Source organism: Tribolium madens, unplaced genomic scaffold (assembly GCF_015345945.1).
Source record: "Tribolium madens isolate multiple individuals breed KSU strain unplaced genomic scaffold, Tmad_KSU_1.1 Scaffold_71;HRSCAF=194;Tcas5.2_LG6, whole genome shotgun sequence".
Classification (NCBI taxonomy): domain Eukaryota; kingdom Metazoa; phylum Arthropoda; class Insecta; order Coleoptera; family Tenebrionidae; genus Tribolium; species Tribolium madens.
The window spans coordinates 8742178-8766061 of NW_025401041.1; the positions used below are offsets into that span (position 1 = coordinate 8742178).

At 33.3% G+C, this 23884-nt stretch overlaps 4 protein-coding genes across 7 annotated transcripts; 2 read left to right on the plus strand and 2 right to left on the minus strand.

The window, feature by feature from the left end:
• Window positions 1–11: 11 nt before the first annotated feature.
• On the minus strand, window positions 12–23714 carry LOC123008677 (trichohyalin-like). Of its 3 annotated transcripts, none has more exons than XM_044404627.1 (5): window positions 23658–23714; window positions 4926–5006; window positions 4697–4878; window positions 1315–4646; window positions 12–1263 (listed from the first exon to the last, which is right to left on the minus strand). In XM_044404627.1, exons 2-5 carry the CDS (start codon window positions 4998–5000, stop codon window positions 521–523), a joined length of 4332 nt encoding a protein of 1443 aa, XP_044260562.1. In that variant the 5' UTR covers window positions 5001–5006; window positions 23658–23714; the 3' UTR covers window positions 12–520. The 3 variants fall into 3 exon arrangements, with proteins under 3 accessions (XP_044260562.1, XP_044260559.1, XP_044260561.1); XM_044404624.1 differs by lacking the exon at window positions 23658–23714 and adding an exon at window positions 10974–11115; XM_044404626.1 differs by lacking the exon at window positions 23658–23714 and adding an exon at window positions 10784–10960.
• Window positions 12331–14656, plus strand: LOC123008679 (sodium/nucleoside cotransporter 2-like). The gene is made up of 10 exons (XM_044404629.1): window positions 12331–12583; window positions 12633–12780; window positions 12826–12991; window positions 13042–13195; window positions 13249–13608; window positions 13654–13747; window positions 13792–13951; window positions 14001–14146; window positions 14196–14377; window positions 14428–14656. Exons 1-10 carry the CDS (start codon window positions 12548–12550, stop codon window positions 14623–14625), a joined length of 1644 nt encoding a protein of 547 aa, XP_044260564.1. The 5' UTR covers window positions 12331–12547; the 3' UTR covers window positions 14626–14656.
• Window positions 15655–18510, minus strand: LOC123008683. The gene is made up of 2 exons (XM_044404635.1): window positions 18215–18510; window positions 15655–15952 (listed from the first exon to the last, which is right to left on the minus strand). The coding sequence occupies exons 1-2, from the start codon at window positions 18328–18330 to the stop codon at window positions 15655–15657; spliced, it is 414 nt and encodes a 137-aa protein (XP_044260570.1). The 5' UTR covers window positions 18331–18510.
• LOC123008680 lies at window positions 18275–23301 on the plus strand. 2 transcript variants are annotated; one of them, XM_044404630.1, is made up of 6 exons: window positions 18275–18829; window positions 18887–18913; window positions 21742–21929; window positions 21981–22241; window positions 22298–22489; window positions 22599–23301. In XM_044404630.1, the coding sequence occupies exons 1-6, from the start codon at window positions 18609–18611 to the stop codon at window positions 23015–23017; spliced, it is 1308 nt and encodes a 435-aa protein (XP_044260565.1). In that variant the 5' UTR covers window positions 18275–18608; the 3' UTR covers window positions 23018–23301. The 2 variants fall into 2 exon arrangements, with proteins under 2 accessions (XP_044260565.1, XP_044260566.1); XM_044404631.1 differs by lacking the exon at window positions 18887–18913 and having other exon boundaries at window positions 18276–18829.
• Window positions 23715–23884: the final 170 nt, after the last annotated feature.

Consider the following 23884-nt stretch of genomic DNA (forward strand, 5'->3'; position numbering starts at 1 on the left):
AAACTCGTCGGTTTTGTAACATTTTTATTAACATAAGTGCTGAAATAGATCCACACTTGCTCTCTCGCGTGGCAAACTCAACAATCAGGTGCTAAGGCACTCACATAAAAAATCTACACTTAGAAAAAATTGACTTTGGTGATTTTTGATTGATACAATTCCTAATCAGTGCATAAATCCGGTAACTACATAAATATGTATACAAACAATAAACAAACATGAAATGCCCTCAAACAATTATATACAAACAAAAACTTATGAAATAAATACGGAATGTATTTGTTTTTCTTTAAATCTTGCAAATATATTTTATCTCAAATTTTCCAACAGTAACCGTCTAAAAATATATACATCTCTGTCAAAAATCCAAAAAGGCAACTTTAATACTGTGTATGAGCTGATAAAACATCGAATTTGTGTCCGAATTAAACTTCAACATCGTTAAACCTCCACAAAACATAAACAATTGCACGCGTGCAAAAGCTAATATCATAGGAACAGTCACCTTTGGTCCCGTTTTTTAATATAATTTGCGTTTTTTCGCCATCATTTCCACAGCTTGCGATCTTTCTAGTTTGACAAATGGTTGTGGCAAGCCTGATTTGCGTTTAAAAATCAATTTGGGAACCCCCTGGGAATCCCTTTGATACACCGAATAATCCCCCACTCCTTCACTCCGACTCGAATCGGAATCATCCGAAGTGTCCTCAGTATATAAATTCCTGAAACGTTTCTTCTTTCTCACTTTCTTATAATGCAATTTCAAATCTTTATCTTTATCTTCAATTATCTTCCTTTTCAATTCAATAAATTTCTTCACTTCTTCCAATTCGTTCAAATTTAAGCTTGCCTTATTCAAAAACCGCTCCAAAACCGTGAATTTATCAACCGGTTTTGGTTTGTTTGATAATTTAGGGATTTTTATGTTTAGGGAATTTAGTTTTGAATCAACCACGTCTTTGTACACCTGTAAACTGTCTTCCTCCGAATGATACGAAAACTGGGAGGAGCTTACCGGTGAGGGGGTGCAAACGTTTTCTATTGGTTTAATATTGAATTCGTTGACGTCAATTATAAGTTTGCGATTGGTTGTTGAAATCTGGGTGGGGGTTGGAGGAGAAGGCGTGTCTTCTTCCCAATTACTATTCGTTCTTGGTGGCGATTTTTTTGTTTTCACAACATTCTCGATTTTTTCAACAACAGTTTCGCTTATATCGTCCGATGACGTCACTGTATTTTCCATTATCTTGTTCTTTGGTTCGTCTAAAAAGAAAAAGAAGAAAGTTATAAAAAAAAATTGAAGAAATTACTTACCTGAAGCAAGTGGGGCTTTTCGTTTCCGCTTGTTGTATTCTTCCCAACTTAGTTTCTTCCGGTCGATTTCTTCTTTACTTATTTCACGAATTTCAGTTTCAAGATTAAAAGTGACTTTTTTCGGACTTTTCTTTTCTTCTTTTTTTGCGGTTTTTTCTTTAAGTGATTTAATCTTGTTGACGGTTTCTTCCAATTTTGACAATTTTTGTTTTTCTTCTTTTGGTTTTTTTACGGAAGAATCAGTGACATAGAGTTTCTTCGCTGCTTTCGTGACCGGTTTTTCAATTTCTTTGATTTCTTCAGTTTTCTTCAAAGTTTCTCCACTTTGGGGCATTTCTTCAGTCAATCTCGCGCATTCTTCAAGAATCTCTTCCCGGATTTTATCATCAACTTTCTTGTCTTTTACCGGGGATTCTTCATTTATCTTCTTTTTCGTATTTTCTTCTTTCTCTTCAATAACGCACAATTTTGGTTGCTTCTCAATTTTCTTATCTACAATTTCTTCACTCTCAGAATCATCACTTTCAATCACTGCTTTCTTCCCATTTTTCTTCAAAACAATATCTTCGTCAAGATTTTTCGACTGAATATCTTCGTTATTTAATTTCTTTATGTGACTTTCTTCCTCAACATTCGGTTTCTTCTCACGTTTCTTCATTTCTTCACTTACCGACCTCCGATCACGTTTCTTCTTTTCCTGTCCCTCTTCATGCTTCTTCCTGACTTCTCTTTCTTCAACTTTTTTCAACTCACTTTCTTCACTTAATTTCTTGTCACGTTTCTTTCTCTCATTACTCTCGTCTTCATGTTTCTTCTTTTGTCTAATATCGTCGTCACGTTTCTTCTTTTCATGATTTTCCTCTTCACGTTTCTTCAAGTTCTCCTCATTTTCTTCAGTTAATTTTTTCTCATCTATTTTCTTCGTTTCTTCTATTGGTTCCGTTTTCTTTAATTCTTCTTCACATAACTTCTTGTCGCGTTTCTTCTCTTCACGTTTCTTCAATTTTTCAACCACTTCGTAATCGAATTTCTTTTTCTCGTTGTTTGGTAAAGTTTTCTTCAATTCTTCTTCACATGCCAAGTTTTTCTCGCGTTTCTTCTCTTCACGTTTCTTCAATTTTTCAACTACTTCGTCCCCGATTTTGTTTTTTTCGTCATTTAGTTCCGTTTTCTTCAATTCTTCTTCACATAACAAGTTTTTCTCCCGTTTCTTCTCTTCACGTTTCTTCAATTTTTCAACTACTTCGTCCCCGATCTTGTTTTTTTCGTCATTTAGTTCCGTTTTCTTCAATTGTTCGTCACATACCAAGTTCTTCTCGTGTTTTTTTTCTTCACGTTTCTTCAATTTTTCAACTATTTGGTCCTCGATTTTCTTTTTGTCGTCAGTTGGTTCCACTTTTTTAAGCTCTTCTTCTTCACATAATATTTTCTTTTCCGGTTTCTTCATTTCTGGAGCTTTTTTCTTCCCTTTCTCAACACTTTCTTCAACTTTCTTCACTTTATTAACACAATCTTCGGTTTCAAGATTCGATTTTTCTTTCTCAGCCTTCTTTGTAATGACCTCGTCTTCACTATTTTTCTTCATTTTTTGCGGTTTATGCTTCTTTTCATCGTCTTCAGTTTCGTTAAATTCAAGAGACACCTCATTTTCTTCATTTTCTTCACCTATCACAACCTCGTTCTGGCACTGAAGATCTTCTTCAATTTCTTCTTCGATGCCTTCTTGATAATTACCATTAACATCGATAACCAGCGACTCGGACAATGGTAACACACTCAATATCTTCGTTCCATTGACATGATTGATGTTCAATTGTACAAGAGCGCCACCTATTTCCAAAATAACACAATTATCTTCAACGGAAATAGCGTCTCGCAACTCAACTTCTTCATTTTCTTCCTCTTTTGAGTGATTTTCTTCATTTGGACTATTTTCACTTTCTTCCTCCCCTTTTAGAGGAAACTGAAGACTATTTCTTCGGGTTTGTGTGGGGAAAGTACCGATGATATCATCAACGGAAAAAATTCTTTGAGTACGTTTTGTGGTCGTAGTCACGTGACTTTCTTCAAGCAAATCTTTGTCGTTTTCTTCAATTGGTGGTGTTTCTTCCTTTTTTTCTTCATGGTGATCTTCATCGATCAAGGGCATATCCTTGATGACTGACGCTTCGTTCGCCACAATGACACTTGTCTCAACACTTTCTTCTTCTTTTTCTTCGTTCGCCTTTGGCTGTTCTTCAGATTGGCTTTTATTTTTGGTTGTTTCATCACAGTCTTTCGTTTGATTTTCTTGATAAGGCACTGTTGTATCTTCACTTGTTTTTGCAATTTCTTCAAGTAGACTGTCATTTTTTTCGACAATTTGAAGATTGACACTATTTTCCGTTTCTTTAATTCGAACAATTGAATTATCAAGAGTGCCACTCTTGATGATATATTGTCCGTTTTCGGTTGGTACCAATGAGAAGTTTTCCAAACATGGCGGTAAATCGGAAGAATTTATAACGAAAACTTGCTCGTTGTTTGTATCGTTGCTATGCAACCGGACGTTTTCTTTAAAAATGGGCGTAATTTCGTTCGGCCCCTCCTCTTCCGCCCAATTTTCGATAAAATGACGTAAACCGCCACTCCCAGCTCGATTCTCATTGGCTTCGGTGATTTGATGACCGCCCATATAAGAGGCGGAGCGACATGTTTGCTGGTAGTATTCTTGAGTGAGTGCCGTACGTCTATGTTGGTAGTGTTGGGCGTACTCTGGTGGGTTGTATTGTCCATAATTGGGCGAAATTTTTTGCGAATTGGAATAGTTCATCATGAGGTTACGCGGTGATAGGCTACGATCATTTTGGGCGGGGTATTGTGCCCCACCTACCGGCATCTGATTCGTCCGATAATTACACGACGGATAATTGTACTGGTAGTTGTAGGCGGGGTTATGGGTGGGGTAATAACGTTGATTTTGATAGTGGTGGGGATAGGTGGATTGTGATTCGCGGATGTGGTGATCACTCATGATTGACCGGGCCATTGTAGGGTTGATTCTTTGTAATTTAGCCAAAAAGTCGTTCTCCTGTGTGGGGTATTTGCGACATTGGGGAGTGGGCGGGACATTGTATTTGCCCAATTGGGGGTACTGTTGGTACTGAGATTCGGGGTGGTACTGGAGGGCGGGGTTAGAGGCGTAGTTTTGTTGCCGGGAGGCGGGCATTTGTTGCAAATTGCACATATCCATATGTATGTCTTTGTGTTTTTGGAGGTGGTCTACATTTTGGAGGGGGGTTTCGGCGATTTCGGAATATTTTACCTGGGCCGGACTCTCCTTATAAGGGGCCCTTTAATTAATTAATTAATTTTTTTTTTCTTAATTAATTAAGCAACTTACGAATAATCCGGATATTGTGGATATCTGTAATAGTCATTAGGCCTTGCCGGGTAATGATTATGAGGGGGCACCCTCGCAATATGACTCGTATCAATATTATTCAGGTCCGTATTAGAATTTTTCTCGAGGCCCTCCTTTTTGCGAAATTGGCGCAGCGAGCTGGTCGTATTCCCACCTGTTTGCTGATTAATTTAATTAATTCCAGGCCCGGCTCAAGCCCATTACTTACCGTAATGTCAGCAAATGTCGGTGATTGGTGGGAATTGACAGCTCCTTGGCCATATTGAAGTCCGGCATGCTGCATCAGGCACTAAAAACATTAAAACAGTTGAACGACCCTCACACTTTGCCAACTTGACAAATTCTTTGCGTTTGTAATTAGGAAGATTGTGTCATCGTAACGTTATTTAAATCGATTCACCGGTTTTTGTTTGTCTTTCGTTTTGTGTCAATAATAATATCTAAAGGGATGGTTGTTAGTGTATGAAATTAATGGGACGCATTAGGGAAAATTAATCGATCGGATAATAATGGTCAAGTGCGGCCCTGGATAATTTGTTTATTTCATATATTTATGTAGGTTAAATGCATCGATTTTTTTACTTTTCCGTTGATTTTAACAAATAATAAATAGGCGCAATTTTGTCTTGTTATATATTTTTTTACCCAACACTTTACGACCCCATAAAAATACTATTTATTTATTTATGTCTTTATTTATTCATACATTATTACGATTTATTTTTAATACGATGTAATAAACCAAAAAATGTATGAAATTAACGTAATGTAATGTAAACGCAGCTTTACAAGAAAATGCAAAAAGTGTAAAACGATTACGAAATATTTTTTTTGCCATTTAAAATAAAAAAGTGATTATTTCGCTTTATGACTCCTTAAAAATACCACTTATTTATTTATGAGTTTTTATTTATTCATATGTTACCATAATTTATTTTTAATGCGACATACAGTCTATAAATAAATCGAAAATCGTGTGAAACAACCATTAAAATACTGAACATAACCTAACAAAACGTCAATTTTACGTAAAACAGCCTTTATTTCAGTAATAAGACTTTAAATTATTGAAATTTAAAGTAACGTTAACGCAAATAATGTTACTTTTAGAAATGTAATCTTGAAACTTGAATATAATATCCGTTAAAGCATCATTCACTCCTGTCAATAGTGTACCATAACCGTAAGACTAATAATTTGTCAATATAGTGACAAAATCTTTACGTTCAGAAAGGTGTAAACTCACCTTTACTTCATTTTTCATTTAAATGGAACAGTTAATGTAAATCACGCCTTAGTTCAAAAAAAAAAACATCTGAAATTGGGAAAACTTAACGTAACTAAATATGAGTGTGAATCAAGCATTTTAAAGGTTCGTTCACACTTATTAATTCGTGTTTCCATACTTTATTTTTAATGCGACACAGTTTATACCTACATTGGAAATCGTGTAAAACAAGCATTAAAATACTTAACATAACGTAACAAAATAAAAGAATTTTGTTTATTTAATGTGAAACAATCTTTTTTTTTTCTCTTGAGACTTTAGTTAATCAAACTAACCCAAACGTAGTTTTATTAAGTGATATTTCAAAAATTTAAAGCAACGTTCACGCAAATAGTCACCAAAACTCTAAAATTGTAAAAAAAGAAATGTTTAAAAGTGTAAAACAGCCTTTAGATCATCGAATTGTAGTCTTAAAACTTGAATATATTTTCCGTTAAAGCACCATTCACACCTGTACATAGTGTTCCATAACCGTAAGACTAATAATTTGTCAATATAGTGACAAAATCTTTACATTCACAAGAGTGTAAACTCACCTTTACTTCGTTTTACATTTAAATGGTATGAAAACGAGAAAAGTTAATGTAAATCACGCCTTATTGCCTTATTTGCCTATTGAAAACGTAGTTTTATTACGTCATATTTCAAAAATTTAAAGCAACGTTCACGCAAATAATCATCAAAACTCTAAAATTGGAAAAGAAGAAATGTTTTAAAGTGTAAAACATTCTTTAGATCATCGAATTGTAGTCTTGAAACTTGAATATATTTTCCGTTAAAGCACGTTTCATAGCTGTAAGTAGCGTACCGTAAGCGTAAAATGTATATAAATAATGGTACAATCAAAGGGCAGTTAATGTAAATCACGCCTTAGTTTAAAAAGCTTAACGTAACGAAATGAGTGTGAATCAATCCTTACACCCCAAGCAACGTGACGTAATATTATTTTTTAAAAGTCGGTTCACAAAAAAAATCCTAAAAACGTCTAAAGATGCGTTTACGCAGCTCAATGTCAACTTTTTCCCATTTTATCATAAGTATAATAATTATCGTGTCAATTTTTCACTCATTACCGCCAAATAACAACACACAATCGCTTTACGACCAATTAAAAAGCCAATAATTTTCCGATATTATATTCGTGTTTACAACAAAAAAACAGCACTCCAATTAATTAGTCTTCATTCCATTGGAAAAAGAATTCGATCGGTGCCAAATCGGGTGAGTATCGCGAGAGAGAAATCGTTTCCGGTATTCGTACATCCGGACAATCGTCATTATAAACAAATTACGTGCTACCACTATAACAAAAATAAATCGCACATTTTTTTTATAATATTTTTTTTCCGGCGAATGGTAATTACGCGACCTTCGTAGGTACATTGCGATAAATTTGTGTTTTCGTGCCGTTTTATGTTATGTTTCGATAAAGTGTGGAAAATTCAAGCCGATAAAGCAGATCACTTTAATAATTATTGTCAAACGGAATAATTAATTTATTTTTTTTTCGTCAAAGAATTACGGCGATTGACCAAACAGGGGGTGGGACAGGTGGTGGGCGTGTCTACAGATCGATAAATATAATAATAGCTTTAAAAAAGAATGAAATTGCCGGAAAAATAATGAAAAATTGGAAAAAGGGGCGCAAAATCGATTCGTCTCGACTGTTATGTTTAATTATTATCGAAAGGGCGGTTTTGGATGAACGGGAAAAGGAGGAGCGACATTTATTATTCACGAAACACACAAATTCCGATGATTACGAACGATATATACACAGTGAAGCAAAAAAAAAATTATGTTTAATATGGCACACACGAGGCGGCCTTGGTTTAATGTTTGTAACGCTTATCTTATCGCAGGATTTACAGATTAAAAATACTATGAAACATCTCAAAACATGATAACAGAAACGGCAAAATATTATTTCATTTGTGTCTGAAAAAACAAAACCAAGCTTGTGTAAAACAAGCTTTAATTGCACGTAAACGTCTTTTACAAAAATTACGTGTAAAACCATCTTTAGTTAGATGAAACTTGACACTATTCTATAGTTCTTCGTGTAAATGGCTATTAAAGTACATCAGTTTACAAAAATAATTACTAAAGAGTGCAATAAATGCAGAAATTGTTACATTACCAGAAGCCAAAAATTTAAACCCAGCCTTAAAATTTACTTTATTAAACATTATTTAATTTTACGTAACAAAATCATTGTGAATTAAGCTTTACTTTACGCTGTAAGCAACCTAAAGTAATTATAAATTTATTGTTTTAAACGTCCCTCTACTAGAAATGGTTTACTTAAACTCACCAAAAAAAACTTACACTAAATGTAAAAGTAGCTTTAAAATATTTAAAGTAACAAAATAAGATATCCTTAAACAGAATTTCAAAAATTAATTATTTTGTGTGAAACATATTTTATTTCAGAAATGAGGCTTTTATTAACCCAATTTTTTTTTCAACTTAACATAAGGTAAACTTCATTACTAAAATCTAAAGCAACGTTTAAGCAACATATCAAGTTTCGGGTAAAACAGCCTTTATATTTTGAGCCAAAGTAACTTTCTCAACTGTAAAAATGACACATTTTTTTAAATAAAAAAGCTTGAACACCGTTAAGTCGTTACACTTGCAAAAGTGTAAAACCACCTTTACTTAATTTTTCATGTAAATTAGATCAAAATAGTGACAATTTGTGTCCATAAATTTCAAAAATCAGTTATTAGAAAATTCTAAAGCCTGACTTAGAAATTAAATTGTCATAAACCATCAATCGCTCAAATAAAAAAAACATGTGAAAGATCCTTTAGAACGTAATAAATAATTATTACGTAAGCAGACATAAAAAAAATGTGAAACTAGCTTTATTTGTGTCTTTAATTTAAATAAACCCTTACTATAATTAGTTAACAAAAAAAATTGTTTACAGTGAGTGTAAAATTAGCTTTAAAATATTTAAAGTAACGTAATAAAATATAGTTATAATACAAATAAAAACCAGAGTTTCAAAAATAGTTTATAACGTGTGAAACGTCCTTTATTTCACAAATGAAGCTTTTTTCTAATCTTTTTTTTTTTCAACTATAACGTTAACGTAAGTTCTACAATCTAAAACAACGTTTACGCAACATAACTACTTGCGAATAATAAATGAAGTTTTAAAATTACCGAAAAAAGTCATGTTTAAAAGTGAATTCCAGGTAAAATAGCCTTTATATTTTGCCCAAAAGTGCCTTTCACAGCAGTAAAAAACGTTATGTTTGCAAAAGTGTAAAACCACCTTAATTTTCAAAAATCTGTGTAAAGAATTAGGAAATTCTAAAGCCAGATTTACAAATTAAAATTGTCATAAATCATCAATCGCTCAAATAAAAAATAACATGTGAATGATCCTTTAGCACGTAACATTCATTTTTCTTTGATAATTCATTATAATTTTTTAACGTAACGTATAGGTAAATATAAAAAAAGTTTTAAAGATTCATTTATAAAAAAATGTAAAACTAGCTTTATTTAGTTTAGAGCTCGGTTTATAGCGTAATGTAAACGCAAAAAATTACAAGTTGCAAAGAAAATATGTGAACAATCCTTCCACGTAACGCTCTTTTTTTTAAATTGTAAATAAAGCTTTACCATAATTAGTCAACTAAAAAATTACGTTTACAGTGGGTGTGAAATTAGCTTTAAAATACTTAAAGTAACGTAATAAAATATAAATATAAACCAGATTTTCAAAAATTGTTTATACCATGTGAAATATCCTTCATTTCACAAATGAAGCTATTTCTCATCTAATTAAACATAACGTAAACGTTAACGTTATTTCTACAATCTAAAGCAACGTTTACGCAACATAACTACTTGCGAATTATAAATGAAGTTTTAAAATTACTGAAAAAAGTCATGTTTCAAAGTGAATTTCGAATAAAATAGCCTTTATATTTTTTTATTTCACAGCAGTAAAAGGCGTTATGTTTGCTAAAGTGTAAAATCACCTTAATTTTCAAAAATCTGTGTGAAGAATTAAAAAATTGTAAAGCCAGACTTACAAAACACGTGAATGATCCTCTATTACGTAACATTCGCCTTTCTTTGATAATAAACTTTTATATATTTTTTTTAAGTTTTAAAGATCCATTTATAAAAAAATGTGAAACTAGCTTTATTTAGTTAACAGTTCGGTTTATAGCGTAAAACTTCCAAGTGGTGAAAATATGTAATCGATCCTTCATCACGTAACGCTCGTTTTTTAACAATTGTAAATAAAGCTTGGTTAACTAAAAAATTCCGGGTACAGTGGGTGTGAAATTAGCTTTACTTTATTAAAAACTATTTAGTTCCCGTTTCTGTCTATAAAATAATGACAGTTTCGTGCCACACTAAACTGTAATCATCGTATTCAAATCGGCGTGACGTAAACGCAAAACTCGGTACATGAACAAATTAAAAATGTTAATGATGCGTCTTGTGTAAACCACCCCTTATATGACAAAAAAAAAAAAAATGAATCGCCAACGCGATTCGGTATGTAAAATGTGAGAAACTGTAATCGGCACGCGCCTTATCACCAGTTATCAAAAATACGTTCATAATATTCTCAAGATATCGTCGAGTAATTCCGTCGATAACAGTTAAATAAATAATCCCCGAGCGAAGGCTATTTGCACTACACTTATAAACAATAAGCAAACAATTGATAATACCCTCGGCAAACTTGATAATTCATCGTTTAACGTTCGGTCGCGGTAGGCCACGCAAAAAAAACAACTTACATTTTATCATAACCTCCCCTCGTCGCGGCACACTCAGGTAAGCCGTCGAGACGTTCGATAACAGCGGCGCGAAATTTTCGAAAAACCACGCACGACGTCCGGCGTCGCGACGCCACCACCATACACCACCCAAATTATCTCAATCAGGCGATTTATTTGGAAAAAAACAACGACGAAACCACGAACTTACCTAAAATCGTTTATCACTGATAACACGAACCGCCATTTTGAAGTTTATGTTTACAACTAGGATCGCAGTGACATGCGCGACCGTCAATTGTCGACACGACGAAACAAATGACAATAGCAGGAAGGACGTGCGCCTACTTGATACTAAAAACAACGAGGTGAACTCACCCCCACCCCCACCATACGACTATCAAAGCACACTTTTTCAAAGGGATTATTAATATTTATAAGCGTGATAAAACAAAAGTCACGGCTTTTCGAATAACAATGCCATATTTAAATAAACATTTAAATAACAAAAAAAATTGTTTTTTTTAATGTAGACAACACACAATATAACGACTTGTAAAAAAAATTGCATAACTTAGAAAACATTCTTATTTAATTTAATATAGACAACCAGTAATACAAAACAACAGAATTTTACGCATACTTTGTTTTTGTTTAAATAATTTTAAAATTTTATTTTTATTGCCCAACAACCCACTTAGATTAAATCAGATTATAGTTTTTTCAGGAATTTGCTAAATAATTTCGTAATTATTTTCTTATTAATATAAAAAAGTAATTATTTTTTGGTTGCATAACATTCTAAGAAAACTGACCACAATTACAAGTACAAAAAATTGTTGTTTTTTCAATTGCAGACAACACACAATACAACGATTTGTAAATGAAATTGCATAACTTAGAAAACATACTTATTTAATTTAATATAGACAACCAGTAATACAAATTGTACAATGTGTTGCATACCTCCAACCTTGATTGATTATTTACATCAAGTCAGTAATAAACAATAGAATTTTACGCGTACTTTGTTTTTGTATAAATAAACTTTAAAATCTTATTTTTATTGCCCAACAAGCCCACTTAGATTAAATCAGATTATCGTTTTTTTCAGGAATTTGCTAAGTAATTTCGTAATTATTTTCTTACTAATATAGAAAATAATTATTTTTTGGTTGCGTAACATAATGAGAAAACTGACCACAATTATTATCAAAAAATTGTTGTTTTTTTTAATGCAGACAACACACAATACAACGACTTGTAAATGAAATTGCATAAGTTAGAAAACGTTATCTTATTTAATTTAATATAGACAACCAGTAATACAAACCGTACCAGTATAATGTGTTGCATACCTCCAATCTTGCATTGATTATTTACATTTTATTTAAATTTGTCATAATTAAGTCAGTAATAAACAATAGAATTTTGCGCATACTTTGTTTTTGTATAAATAAGCTTTAAAATCTTATCTCTATTGTCCAACAAGGCCCACTTAGATTAAGTCAGATTATCAGGAATTTGCTACATAATTTTGTAATTATTTTCTTATTAAAATAAAAAAAAGTAATTACTTTTGGTTGTGTAACATTCGAGTGGAAAAACTGACCGCAATTACAGGTATATCATCACGTGGTTGTAACATTTGACCAGCATTTTCGCCCGATTTGAGTCAAGTGAATTAATATGGTGAAAAAAACAACACAGTTATCGCAATGATTTTATCACTTATCTTGAAACTATTTAAGAATCATTCATTAGGTAGTGTTAGTTGGAGTGAAAATGACTGAATTTGATTCAACTCAAAACATCGTCAATGTAAGTAAGGGGGAAAAAAAGGGGAATTTTGCAAATTGGGTGTTTTTAGAGCCACAGTTTGGAAACTGTGGAAAATGGAGCACCGAAAACGAAACAAAAACACAAAAAATTCGTCAATTTATTAATCAAACTTGCAGTTTTGTTAATATTAAAGGCACATTTCATTTGGGCAACTATTTATTTCGTGACAAACTCAGGTAAAAATTGAGATTTAGTAATTTTTAGTGATTTTTTTCTTACAGATGACACACTTGACTCAACCACATGTACGGGTTATGGCTTTTGGATGATAATTTACATTTTTATTTATTTCATCATTTTCTACAACGTCCTTTTAAAACCATACATAATACCCTTTATTTCCAACCTTACGTCAAAATATTTATCACCACAGCTGAAGAAAATACCGTAACTATATTACCAACCACCAAATTCCCCTAACACAATTTTTTTTCAAGTTTCTGGCCCTTAGTATCACGTGGTGTCATTTTAGCGGCCATTTTAGCCTTTATAGTTTACGACTGTCGTGACGATTTCTCACGTTTGATGCCATTGACAGGTCTAGTGATTTTTTTTATCATAGGTTTCCTATTCTCGTCGGCCAAAAAACAGGTATTTTTGTATAATGTCACTAGCGATATGTTACCAACATAATTTTTTGATAGATACCATGGCCGACTGTGATTTCAGGCCTAATTGCCCAGTTTATTCTGGGTCTATTGATGATTCGATGGGACACTGGACGTAATATTTTCAGTTGTGTGGGTGACAGGGTTGACACTTTTCTCAATTATGCTGTCAATGCGTCGGCATTTGTTTACAGCGAAGAGTTGGTTTTGAAACAGGCAATTTTCGCATTTAACGCCCTCGCCGCCATTTATTTAATGAATTTTTGCATTAATATTTTGTATTATTACGGAATAATGCAAGCAATTGTTGTGGATTTAGGGAAAATCTTGCAATTTGTGTTGGGAACACCGATTTGTGAAAGTGTCAACAGTGCTGCCAACATATTCCTCGGAATGGTAACAACGAAATTGAAATTTCTACTAAACTTTTGACATTTCTAGAGTGAATCGCCATTTTTGTTGAAACCATTTTTAGATCATTTGACTGATTCCGAAATACATTCTATAATGACATCGGGGTTTGCCTCAGTTTCAGGTTAGAAATTTAGGGATTTTTTTTTCGTTTAGTGATAATTTTAGGGACTGTTTTGGCGGCTTATATATCATTTGGGGCTAATCCGGCCCATTTGGTCACTTCGTGTGTCATGTCAGCGCCTGCTGCGCTCTGCTACAGCAAATTAATGTATCCAGAAACCGAAGAAGTCGTAGTAACCCATGAAAATGTCAAAACAATTAAAATGTAAAAAACCCTAAACTGTCACGTCATTTATTACCAACCGAAATTTTAGGAAATTCGGTTCAGTGTTAGACGCTGCTATTAAAGGGGCCAATGAAGCGTCACAAGTCGTAATCGGCATTATTGCCAACCTAATCTCATTTATAGCTTTCGTTTATTTCATTAATGGAGTATTGGGTTGGTTGGGAACTTTAGTTGGTAATACTGTCACTCACTGTCTTACACACTAAACGAAAAAAATCCCTAGGTTTCGTCGCCGAGGACGAAATCTGGTCACTTGAACTCATCTTGGGGAAAATCTTAATTCCCCTAAGTTATACAATGGGTGTTAAATGGGACGATTGTGAGAAAGTCGGTCAATTAATCGGAATGAAAACAATACTCAATGAATTTATTGCATTTCAAAAAATGCAACACATGGAATTGAGTGTAATTTTTAATTGAGACAGTTGGTACCACTTGTAATTTTGACATTTCAGTCGAAAAGTCGCATTATTGCGACTTATTCAATTTGTGGGTTTGCCAATCCGGGCTCAATTGGTACAATGTTGTCAACACTGACGATTTTTATGCCACGGAAAAAACACAGTGTTACCAAATTAGTATTTCGGGCTTTCATTGGAGGGTCATTTGCTTGTTTCATGACAGCTTGTATAGCGGGACTTTTAACAGTCTAGCCAACTGTGCAAATAAAATATTTTTTTAGTGTTGTGTTTTTTTATTTAGATCTCGCGCGCTTCGTTTATATTGGCAGCCCTGAGTGTCACTGCTGTCAATTGAAAAAGAAGATGGCGACGGTTTAATTAAATATTTTATTTTCGATACACTTGTCGCCATTTTGAATTTGAATACTTGACTATAACTTTGTTATTTTTTACCCAAAAGTGTTGTAATTTCAATAAAAAATTTTCGATTTTTCATTGATTTATTTTATTTTCGATACATTATATATAAATTTCGCCCAAAAAAGTGTCACAAATGTCGCAAAATTTGTTTGATTATTTTAGTGTAATAAATTATAGAGAAAAATTAATCAAAAACGTCATTTTTAATACGTTAATTTTATGTGGCCATTTTGAATTGTCGGACATTTTGGCCGTAACTTCGTTATTTTTAACTCAATTAAAACGAAATTTTGTATTATCTTTAAATTCCGTTTCTTTTACAAGTTACTGAAAAAAAATTACAAAAAGTGCAATTTAATTTTCGAGACGCCATTTTAAATTTCCGGATATTTTGGCCGTAACTTCGTTATTTATAAGTCAATTAAAGCGAGATCTTGTATTAACATCAAATGTCGGTCATTTTCCAAGTTATTGAGCAAAAATTTATAAAAAGTGTAATTTGATCTTATGTGAATACAGATGCTTGGTAGTAAGTTTGTTAAAAAATAGATCAAAAATTGTTACAAAAGCCATAAAAACTAAACATTTTCGGAAAATTCAGCTACAATTTCGTAGCTTATGTTTTAATTCACGACGCCATTTTGAATTTTCGGGCATTTTAGCCGTAACTTCGTTATTTTTAACTCAATTAAAACGAAATTTTGTATTATCTTTAAATTCCGATTATTTTACAAGTTACTGAAAAATAAATACAAAAAGTGCAATTTAATTTTCGTGACGCCATTTTGAATTTGCGGATATTTTGGCCGTAACTTCGTTATTTAAAAAGTGTTGTAATTTCAATAAAAAACTTTCGATTTTTCATTGTTTTATTTTATTTTCAATACATTTATCGGTTTCGACGAGTCCGGGCGGTTTGAACACTTCCTGACACCGGAAACACTTGACAAAAACTGCTGAATTTTCCTCATTTAGTCGTAAATTGCATTTTGTGCATTCTTTTTCCGGGAAAGAATCCTCGTAGGAGCTGTAGATCAAATCGGTGATTGGTTGTGGCGGATTTGGGCAGAAAATCTCCATCGAAACGGCTGGTTTCTCGCCGGGGGCGGCGACACAAGTGGCATTGGGGGTGGCACGTGAAAAATTACTCGCCTCAAAACTGCCCCCAAGTAAAAAAGAAATGAAAAAAATCGAAGAGAGGAACATTTTCACTGGAATTTTGACACTTGATTGACACAATGTGTTTTTGTTTTGGCGGTAAATTTGAATGGGGAATGTGGGGTCAAACACCCGTCTAAAAATGCGTTATATTTTTAAACGAATTCCGAAAAAAGTGTATTTTTCGTTGAGCGCGTGTAAAAAAAGCCATCGTAGATGCCAAGGACTCGGCGTGAAACAAATGATTACGACGATGATCACGGGACCTATGCCGAATAAGACACACGCCATTTAAAATTTATAAGCTTTCAAGATGGTTTTTTACATTATTTATGTCCATGTCTAGACATCTAAAATGTTTTAATGAAGCCCTTCGATATACGAATTTATTTAAATATTTGTAAAGCGTAGTACGCTGTTACGAAAACAACGAAAACGCTTACTCAGATTTGAGGAAAATTAAATACGCCATTTTGACGAAAAACTACCGATTTGATTTTGACGTTTTTTTATAATAAGACGCAATAACTGTGTCGCAAGTTAAATTTTAATTGTTTTGTAAACAACAATACATACTTGATTTATTTCCAAGATCTACAAAAACAAATTCCTAGAATTTTCCGCTACTTGAAATTCGGGAAAACGTTTTATGCTGATTGCTAAACGCCAACAAAAACAAACAAAAAATCTTTATCAACATCGACGCCATTTTGAATTTCAATTGAGATTAAATAGACTTTTGTTTTCAATTTTTTAAACCCCTACCTACTGCACCAAAAATTTGCAAACACACCATAAATCTGACATTTTTCTAGTAATTAAATTAAAATTTCAAACAACGATTTAAAGTAACGTCGCCATTTTGAATATTTGAGAAATTTCACTGCAAATAAAGCTCAATTTCGACGAAAAAAGTGTCACAAATGTCGCAAAATTAAACAAAAACGTCATTTTTAACACGTCAATTTTATGTGGCCATTTTGAATTTTCGGACATTTTGGCCGTAACTTCGTTATTTTTAACTCAATTAAAACGAGATGTTGTATTAACATTGAATTCTTGTTATTTTCTAAATTATGAGAAAAAAATTTACAAAAAGTGCAATTTAATTTTCGTGACGCCATTTTGAATCTGAACGATTGGCTCTAATTTTTACCCAAATGATTCGTAATTTGATATAAGTATTAAATTTTAAAGTTATTTTAACGTTTTTATGTAAAAATACAATGTAGACTTAATTTAATTAGTGACGCCATTTTGAATATTTTGAATGTATGTTTAATATAACTACTTTGCCAGTTTTAGGTCAAATAAATCAAAACTTTGAGCAAAAATTGTTACAAAAGTCTTAAACATTGAACATTTCCGGCAAATTCAATGTGTGTTTTAATTTACGACGCCATTTTGAATTGTCGGACATTTTGGCCGTAACTTTGTTATTTTTAACTCAATTAAAACGAGATTTTGTATTATCTTTAAATTCCGATTATTTTTCAAGTAACTGAAAAAAAATATACAAAAAGTGCAATTTAATGTTCGTGACGCCATTTTGAATCTGAATGTTTGTTTTAATTTACGACGCCATTTTAAATTTTCGGATATTTTAGCTGTAACTTCGTTATTTATAACTCAATTAAAGCGAGATTTTGTATTAACATCAAATCTCAGTCATTTACTAAGTTATTGATCAAAAATTTACAAAAAGTGCAATTTAATTTTCGTAAATAAAAATGCTTGTTAAAAATGTTTGTTAAAAAATAGATCAAAACTTCGAGCAAAAATTGTTACAAAAACCTCAAAAACTGAAATTTTCGGCAAATTCAGCTACAATTTCGTACCTTGTGTTTTAATTCACGACGCCATTTTGAATTTTCGGGCATTTTAGCTGTAACTTCGTTATTTTAAACTCAATTAAAACGAAATTTTGTATTGTCTTTAAATTCCGATTATTTTGCAAATTACTGAAAAAAAAAATACAAAAACTGCAGTGACGCCATTTTGAATTTTCGGATATTTTGGCTGTAACTTCGTTATTAATAACTCAATTAAAACGAGATTTTGTATTAACATCAAATGTCAGTCATTTTCCAAGTTAATGAACAAAATTTTACAAAAAGTGTAATTAAATTTTTGTTGAGTTTGTCAATTTATCCAGAAATTTGATTGTTTTTGTTGGACGTTTGAAAATTCCTGGAATGGATCAACGTAATAAACTTTCCAGTGTATCGTTCTCCAATGCTGAAAATATGTAAATATCTATTACCTGTCGTGTATAAAAGTGCGCTCTCTATCGTCCCTAAACGAAAAAGTGTCTGAAATCGCGTCGTGACCCGCCTGCAGTGTGTTTTCTCGCGGATCTTCACCCTGAAAACCGATCATTCGTTTCCGCCTCTATTTCAGCATTGCTCGCGTATTTTTTTCCATCGTAGACAAACCGTCTCGTCTAGTCGACTAAAACAAAAATATAACAACCATCGCAGTGGTGAACAACGAGAGACAAAGAAACCAACGTTGTTTTCCTACTCCGACTTACTATCCACACACACACACACACACACACACACACCGATTCTAATAATAAGACACCTTAGTTTAAATTGTACTTCAGCTCGACGAGCAAGCATCTCTCTGTGCCGTGCGCGACGTACGCCACTGATATGAGCCCCCTCGTCGTTATTTGCGTGATGGCATTGGCGGGGGCCGTCCCCTTGCGCCGCCACCAGGACCTCGACGCCGTCCTCGACCAATTCATACAAAAACTGTACGAATATCAAGTCGCCACCCCCAATAATGACGACGAACAAATGCAAAGCGATCAACCTGAAAATAAAATCGACGCCGACAACATGACCGACTATTTACGCACTTCGCGAAATCGGTAAGTTTTATTCAAACACATTGTATATTTTTCTAGTCATTTATGATTTTTTGACAGACAACGTGATTTCGATAATGACGACAGGTAATTAATTAGTGTTTTGTTGTTTTTTTTTTTTTTGTTTTTTGCATGGTGTTGTGACGTAAGTGTGAAAACTTTTCAACAATTTAATCAATCACACACACACCAATTATTAATAATAATTATTGCAAATTTTTCGTGACAGCTGTCAAATGAAATGCCAGAGGCCACTAAACTTATAAATGATGACAGTCGGCAATTTTTTTTTCCTCTCACGGCCCACCTGATGCACAGGTGTTTCACAACCGGTGTCATTATTCATGAATGAAAATTACGATTTTTCGGAGGGAAACAGATATTTAAAAGGTCAACGTTTTCGGCCGTCAATAATTTTAATTTCCTGTCCCGTTTCCTAGCGGCAGGTGTTTGACTACAGTCAGAGGCGTTCGTCAAAAGGGGGCTTTAATTCCAGTTTGTGCGAGTTTGGGGGGTTCACGGGTGGGGAAATTCGCGTTTTTGGGGGAATGTGTGTCGGGGTGTTCGCCCAAAGGGGCGGAAAGTGTGTGGGGAGGTGGGTTGGGGGCAAAGTACGGGTGATACGCCACTGGTGTGGAGATCGTCGCTCACACATTACTCTCTCTTCCGTCCTGATTACGCACACAATATATACTCAACGTCTGGCCTCTGTCTAGAGTTTTTATATCTTTATTTTTATCGCATTCCTAGGCGAGACGGTAATATAAACCCGCGTTACGTAACGGTCATCGAAGACGGCGAGGCAAAGGGGAAATTTATGGGACGAGACAGGGGGGCCAACCAAATTGCAATCATTGTCAAATTTCAATCTCTAAAACCGAAAATTTATATAAATTTGGAAAAAAATCAAATGACCAAAAGTCCGGTTTCCTGAAACACTTTGCCCAAAATTGTTTTTTGTCAAAAACCGAAAAATGACCAAATTTAATAGAATAACACAATATATTACACCTCAAATAACCAAATTAGTGTTTTTGTATAATAAATTGCAAAAAATCGTTAATAAAAATAACCTCACTTTTTTGACGTTTTTGGGCCAATATTGCACATTTATTAGACTGTTTTTCATTCCAACTTCCCAATTGTGACACTTTTATTACAAAAATAATGAAGAAATTCCAATCATTGATAAAATTTCAATCAAAACATCTAATTTTCTTTAAAATCAAATTATTTGGAAAAATCAAACGACCTGAAATCCGGCCCAAAACTGTTATTTTTTGACAAAAACCGAAAAATAAACCCCAAATTTAATAGAATAACAATATATTACACCTCAAATAAACAAATTAATGTTTTTCTGTAATAAATTGCAAAAAATCGTTAATAAAAAATAACCTCACGTTTTTGGGCCAATTTTGCATATTTAGACCGTTTTTTCTTTCAACTTCCCAATTGTGACACTTTTATTACAAAAATAATGAAGAAATTCGAATGGTTGACAAAATTTCAATCAAAACATCTAATTTTCTTTAAAATTAAATTATTTGAAAAAATCAAACGACCTAAAGTCCGGCTTCCAGAAACACTTTTCCAAAATTTTTGCCCAAAACTGTTATTTTTTGACAAAAACCGAAAAATAAACCCCAAATTTAATAGAATTACAATATATTACACCTCAAATAAACAAATTAATCTTTTTGTATAATAAATTGCAAAAAATCATTAATAAAAAATAACCTCACTTTTTTAACGTTTTTGGGCCAATTTTGAACATTTAGACTGTTTTTCCTTCCAACTTCCCAATTGTCACACCGTTATTACAAAAATAATGAAGAAATTCCAATCATTGACAAAATTTCAATCAAAACATATATTTTTTTTAAATTAAACTATTTGTAAAAATTAAACGACCTAAAGTCCGGTTTCCTGAAACACTTTTCCAAAATTTTTGCCCAAAACTGTTATTTTTTGACAAAAATCGAAAAATGTACCCCAAATTTAATAGAATAATACAACATTTAACATCTCAAATAAACAAATTGGTGCTTTTTGTATAATAAATTGCAAAAAAGTCAATAAAAAAATAACCTCACTTTTTACAACATTTTTTTGAAGTTTTTGAGCCAAATTTTTGCACATTTATACTGTTTTTCCTCCCAATTTCCCAATTGTAACACTTTTACTACAAAAATAATGAAAAAAAAACTACAACATCGCTACAATATTGTAAATTTGGTCCCCCACTTTGCCACAAGAGGCGCTTTAAAACGACTTTCTGGTAATTTTAGAGACTTTTAACCACTTTTGTTTTTTAATGTCAACAAACCATTTTTGCCCATTTTTGTAAACTAATACTTTGAATCTCGATAATTATTCAAAATTTACCCCACCTAACCGCAATAAAATGAATCACCAAAATACAGATCCCTGTAATGGACAAAATGGTTGGGTGAAACCCCCAAAGCTGATTTATTTATGAATAATCAAACAAAAATTGTCAAATTTGTCAAAGTGTTCCAAAATCGTATTTTTTGTTAATTTTTGAAATGTGAAACGTTTGTTACAAATTCTTTTTGTATCGAAAGGCAACTTGCAACTCGTTTTGCAAATCCAGTTTGCCATATTAGGCCGTTAAACGCTTTACTTTCTTTAATGTCTAGGTCTAGTCCATCTAAAGCCGGTTTCACACCCACCGGTAGTACCAGTAGTACCAACCTGATCATTCGTGTAACACACCACATTCACTTCCTTATGCACGATGGATACCGTTTTTTAATATCAACGTCTAGACATGTGCGGTGTATTGACCTTTAATGCGTAGTCTAGTTGGCTAGGTGTAGAATAACATGCATGTTTTTGTTTTTTCTATTTCTCAAATGATACAAATTATGACTTGTGATTGTCACTTTTAGAGCCAAAGATAACTGGATTCAAGTTTTAAAAGAAAATATTCTACGACAAATCGGGCGGTCGAATATGACGGTGATTAACGATGATAGTCGAGGAGGGACGAACGTGACGATGATACCCGATGTGTTCAATCGGACAAGTTTCAATGACGATCACATTACCGAGAAGATACGAAGCTATTACCCCTCTTGTATGTCATTTTATATTCTAGTTTCTAATTTGACAGTTGGTACTACTTTAGGTGAAGTACCGACAAATATGGAACAAGATGTATGGAAAGATGAGAATGTCATGAATTTATATTTCAACAATTTTGATAATTCTGATGAGAAAGGACTAAATATTGCGACGGCAACGTTACGACTTTACAGGATACCAACCGAAAATGTCACTAAAACGGGTCAAAAATCCCCAGATTGTGACACGAGTAGTACCTCCGAAGAGGAAAAATTGCTACGCGTGTCGATTTATTGGTACACACGCTCAGTTCGCAAGAAGAAAGGTAAATAAGCGACGCCATTTTGAATTTAAAATACCGGGGAATCCCCTATTTTACAGTTAAACGTCGCCTTTCTGACAGCAAAGTGATTCAAGAGAGTGCCCGTTGGGTGGAGCTGAGTGTGAAACCAGCGGCGCGCGCCTGGTCACGTGGTCGCAATTTAGGGTTGGCAATCCTGGTGGAGGACCAAGAAGGCACCATCCTTAAGGCCGATCGTCTCTTCAAAGGAGCCTTATGCATGGTCGGCGCGTGTGAGTTTGCATTAACCCTACTAATTTTTTTTGAGTGCGCCACTGACTTGTTAACACTAACTATCGAAAGTGTATTTGACCGAAAAATTGACATTTGTGTTATCCACAGCCACCCCGAAACCCATTCCAACTATCATCATCGACGCCGCTCGTCAATCCAACGAACTTGACCGACGAATTCATAGCCTACTTGGAGGAAATTCAACGTCGACCGTATCTGGTGATGTACCAATGCTACCAACCATAGATGTGTGCACGTTGGAATTCCCCGAAAATTACAGCCAGCCGCCCCAGATCGGACAACTTCGGATCAATGCGTGCAATTTGAAAAAGTCACACGAAGATGCACGATTGTTGGCCGAAAGGGACCGACTCGAACGGCTGGCGACTTTACCCGAACTTTTAGCACCGAGACATATCAGACATCAAAGACAACATCTCAAGTTTGATCCAAGGTCAAATATTGTCAATAAAAGGATTTTGACCAATGAGGAATTGCAAGCACTCAATATCACCATTGACAGATAAATTCATTTAACAAATGACAAACAAAAGGGATAAGACTGTGTGAAATTTAGAGTAGGCTATGTAAGTTATTTTTTTATTTATGCAAAGTGGCCGGAAGTGTATATATAGTCACGTGATTGTGACAAATGGCTTTTTTATTTAGTTATTGGTGCTACCTCATGTTATTATTTATTCTTGTACTTAACTCTTATCAAATACGATTTTCCATATAATTGTAAATTACCTAACTAGACTAGTGTTGTAAATATGTATAAAAACTAAACTCTATCGAAATAAATATCTTTTCTACACTCTCGTCCATTATTTCAATTTTTTTTTGTAAAAAAAATGAAACGACCAAACGTCCAGTTGCCTGAAACACTTTTCAAAAAAATAACCAAATCCGCTAATTTTTACTAAGAATTAACAATTTCATCTCAAATTCAATCAATAACATAAAATTAGATAAAACAATCGCTTTTAGTAATAAATTGCGTAAAAAAACATTAAAAAAATAGGATTGCATAACCCCACTTTTTGTAAAACATTGTCTTCAATTTTTTGTGACTGTTTTGGGTAAATTTTTGTAAACTGACGCTGTAATTCCTCACAATTCCCCAATTACAACAGTTTTATTATAAAAATTATGAAAAAAACTCACCTAACGCCAACATTTTGCCACAATTTTCTTACTTTAGTTTACCACTTTGCCACAAGAGGCGCTCCCAAAAAACATTTTCGCCAATTTAGTAATTTTAAGTAATTTTTTTGCAAATATTTTATTTGTACACAAATTACTTTGACCCCTTTTGCAAATTCACATTTTTAAAGTTAATTTTTATCAATATTTAGGAACAATAAACAGAGGCGACACCTATTAAACATAAG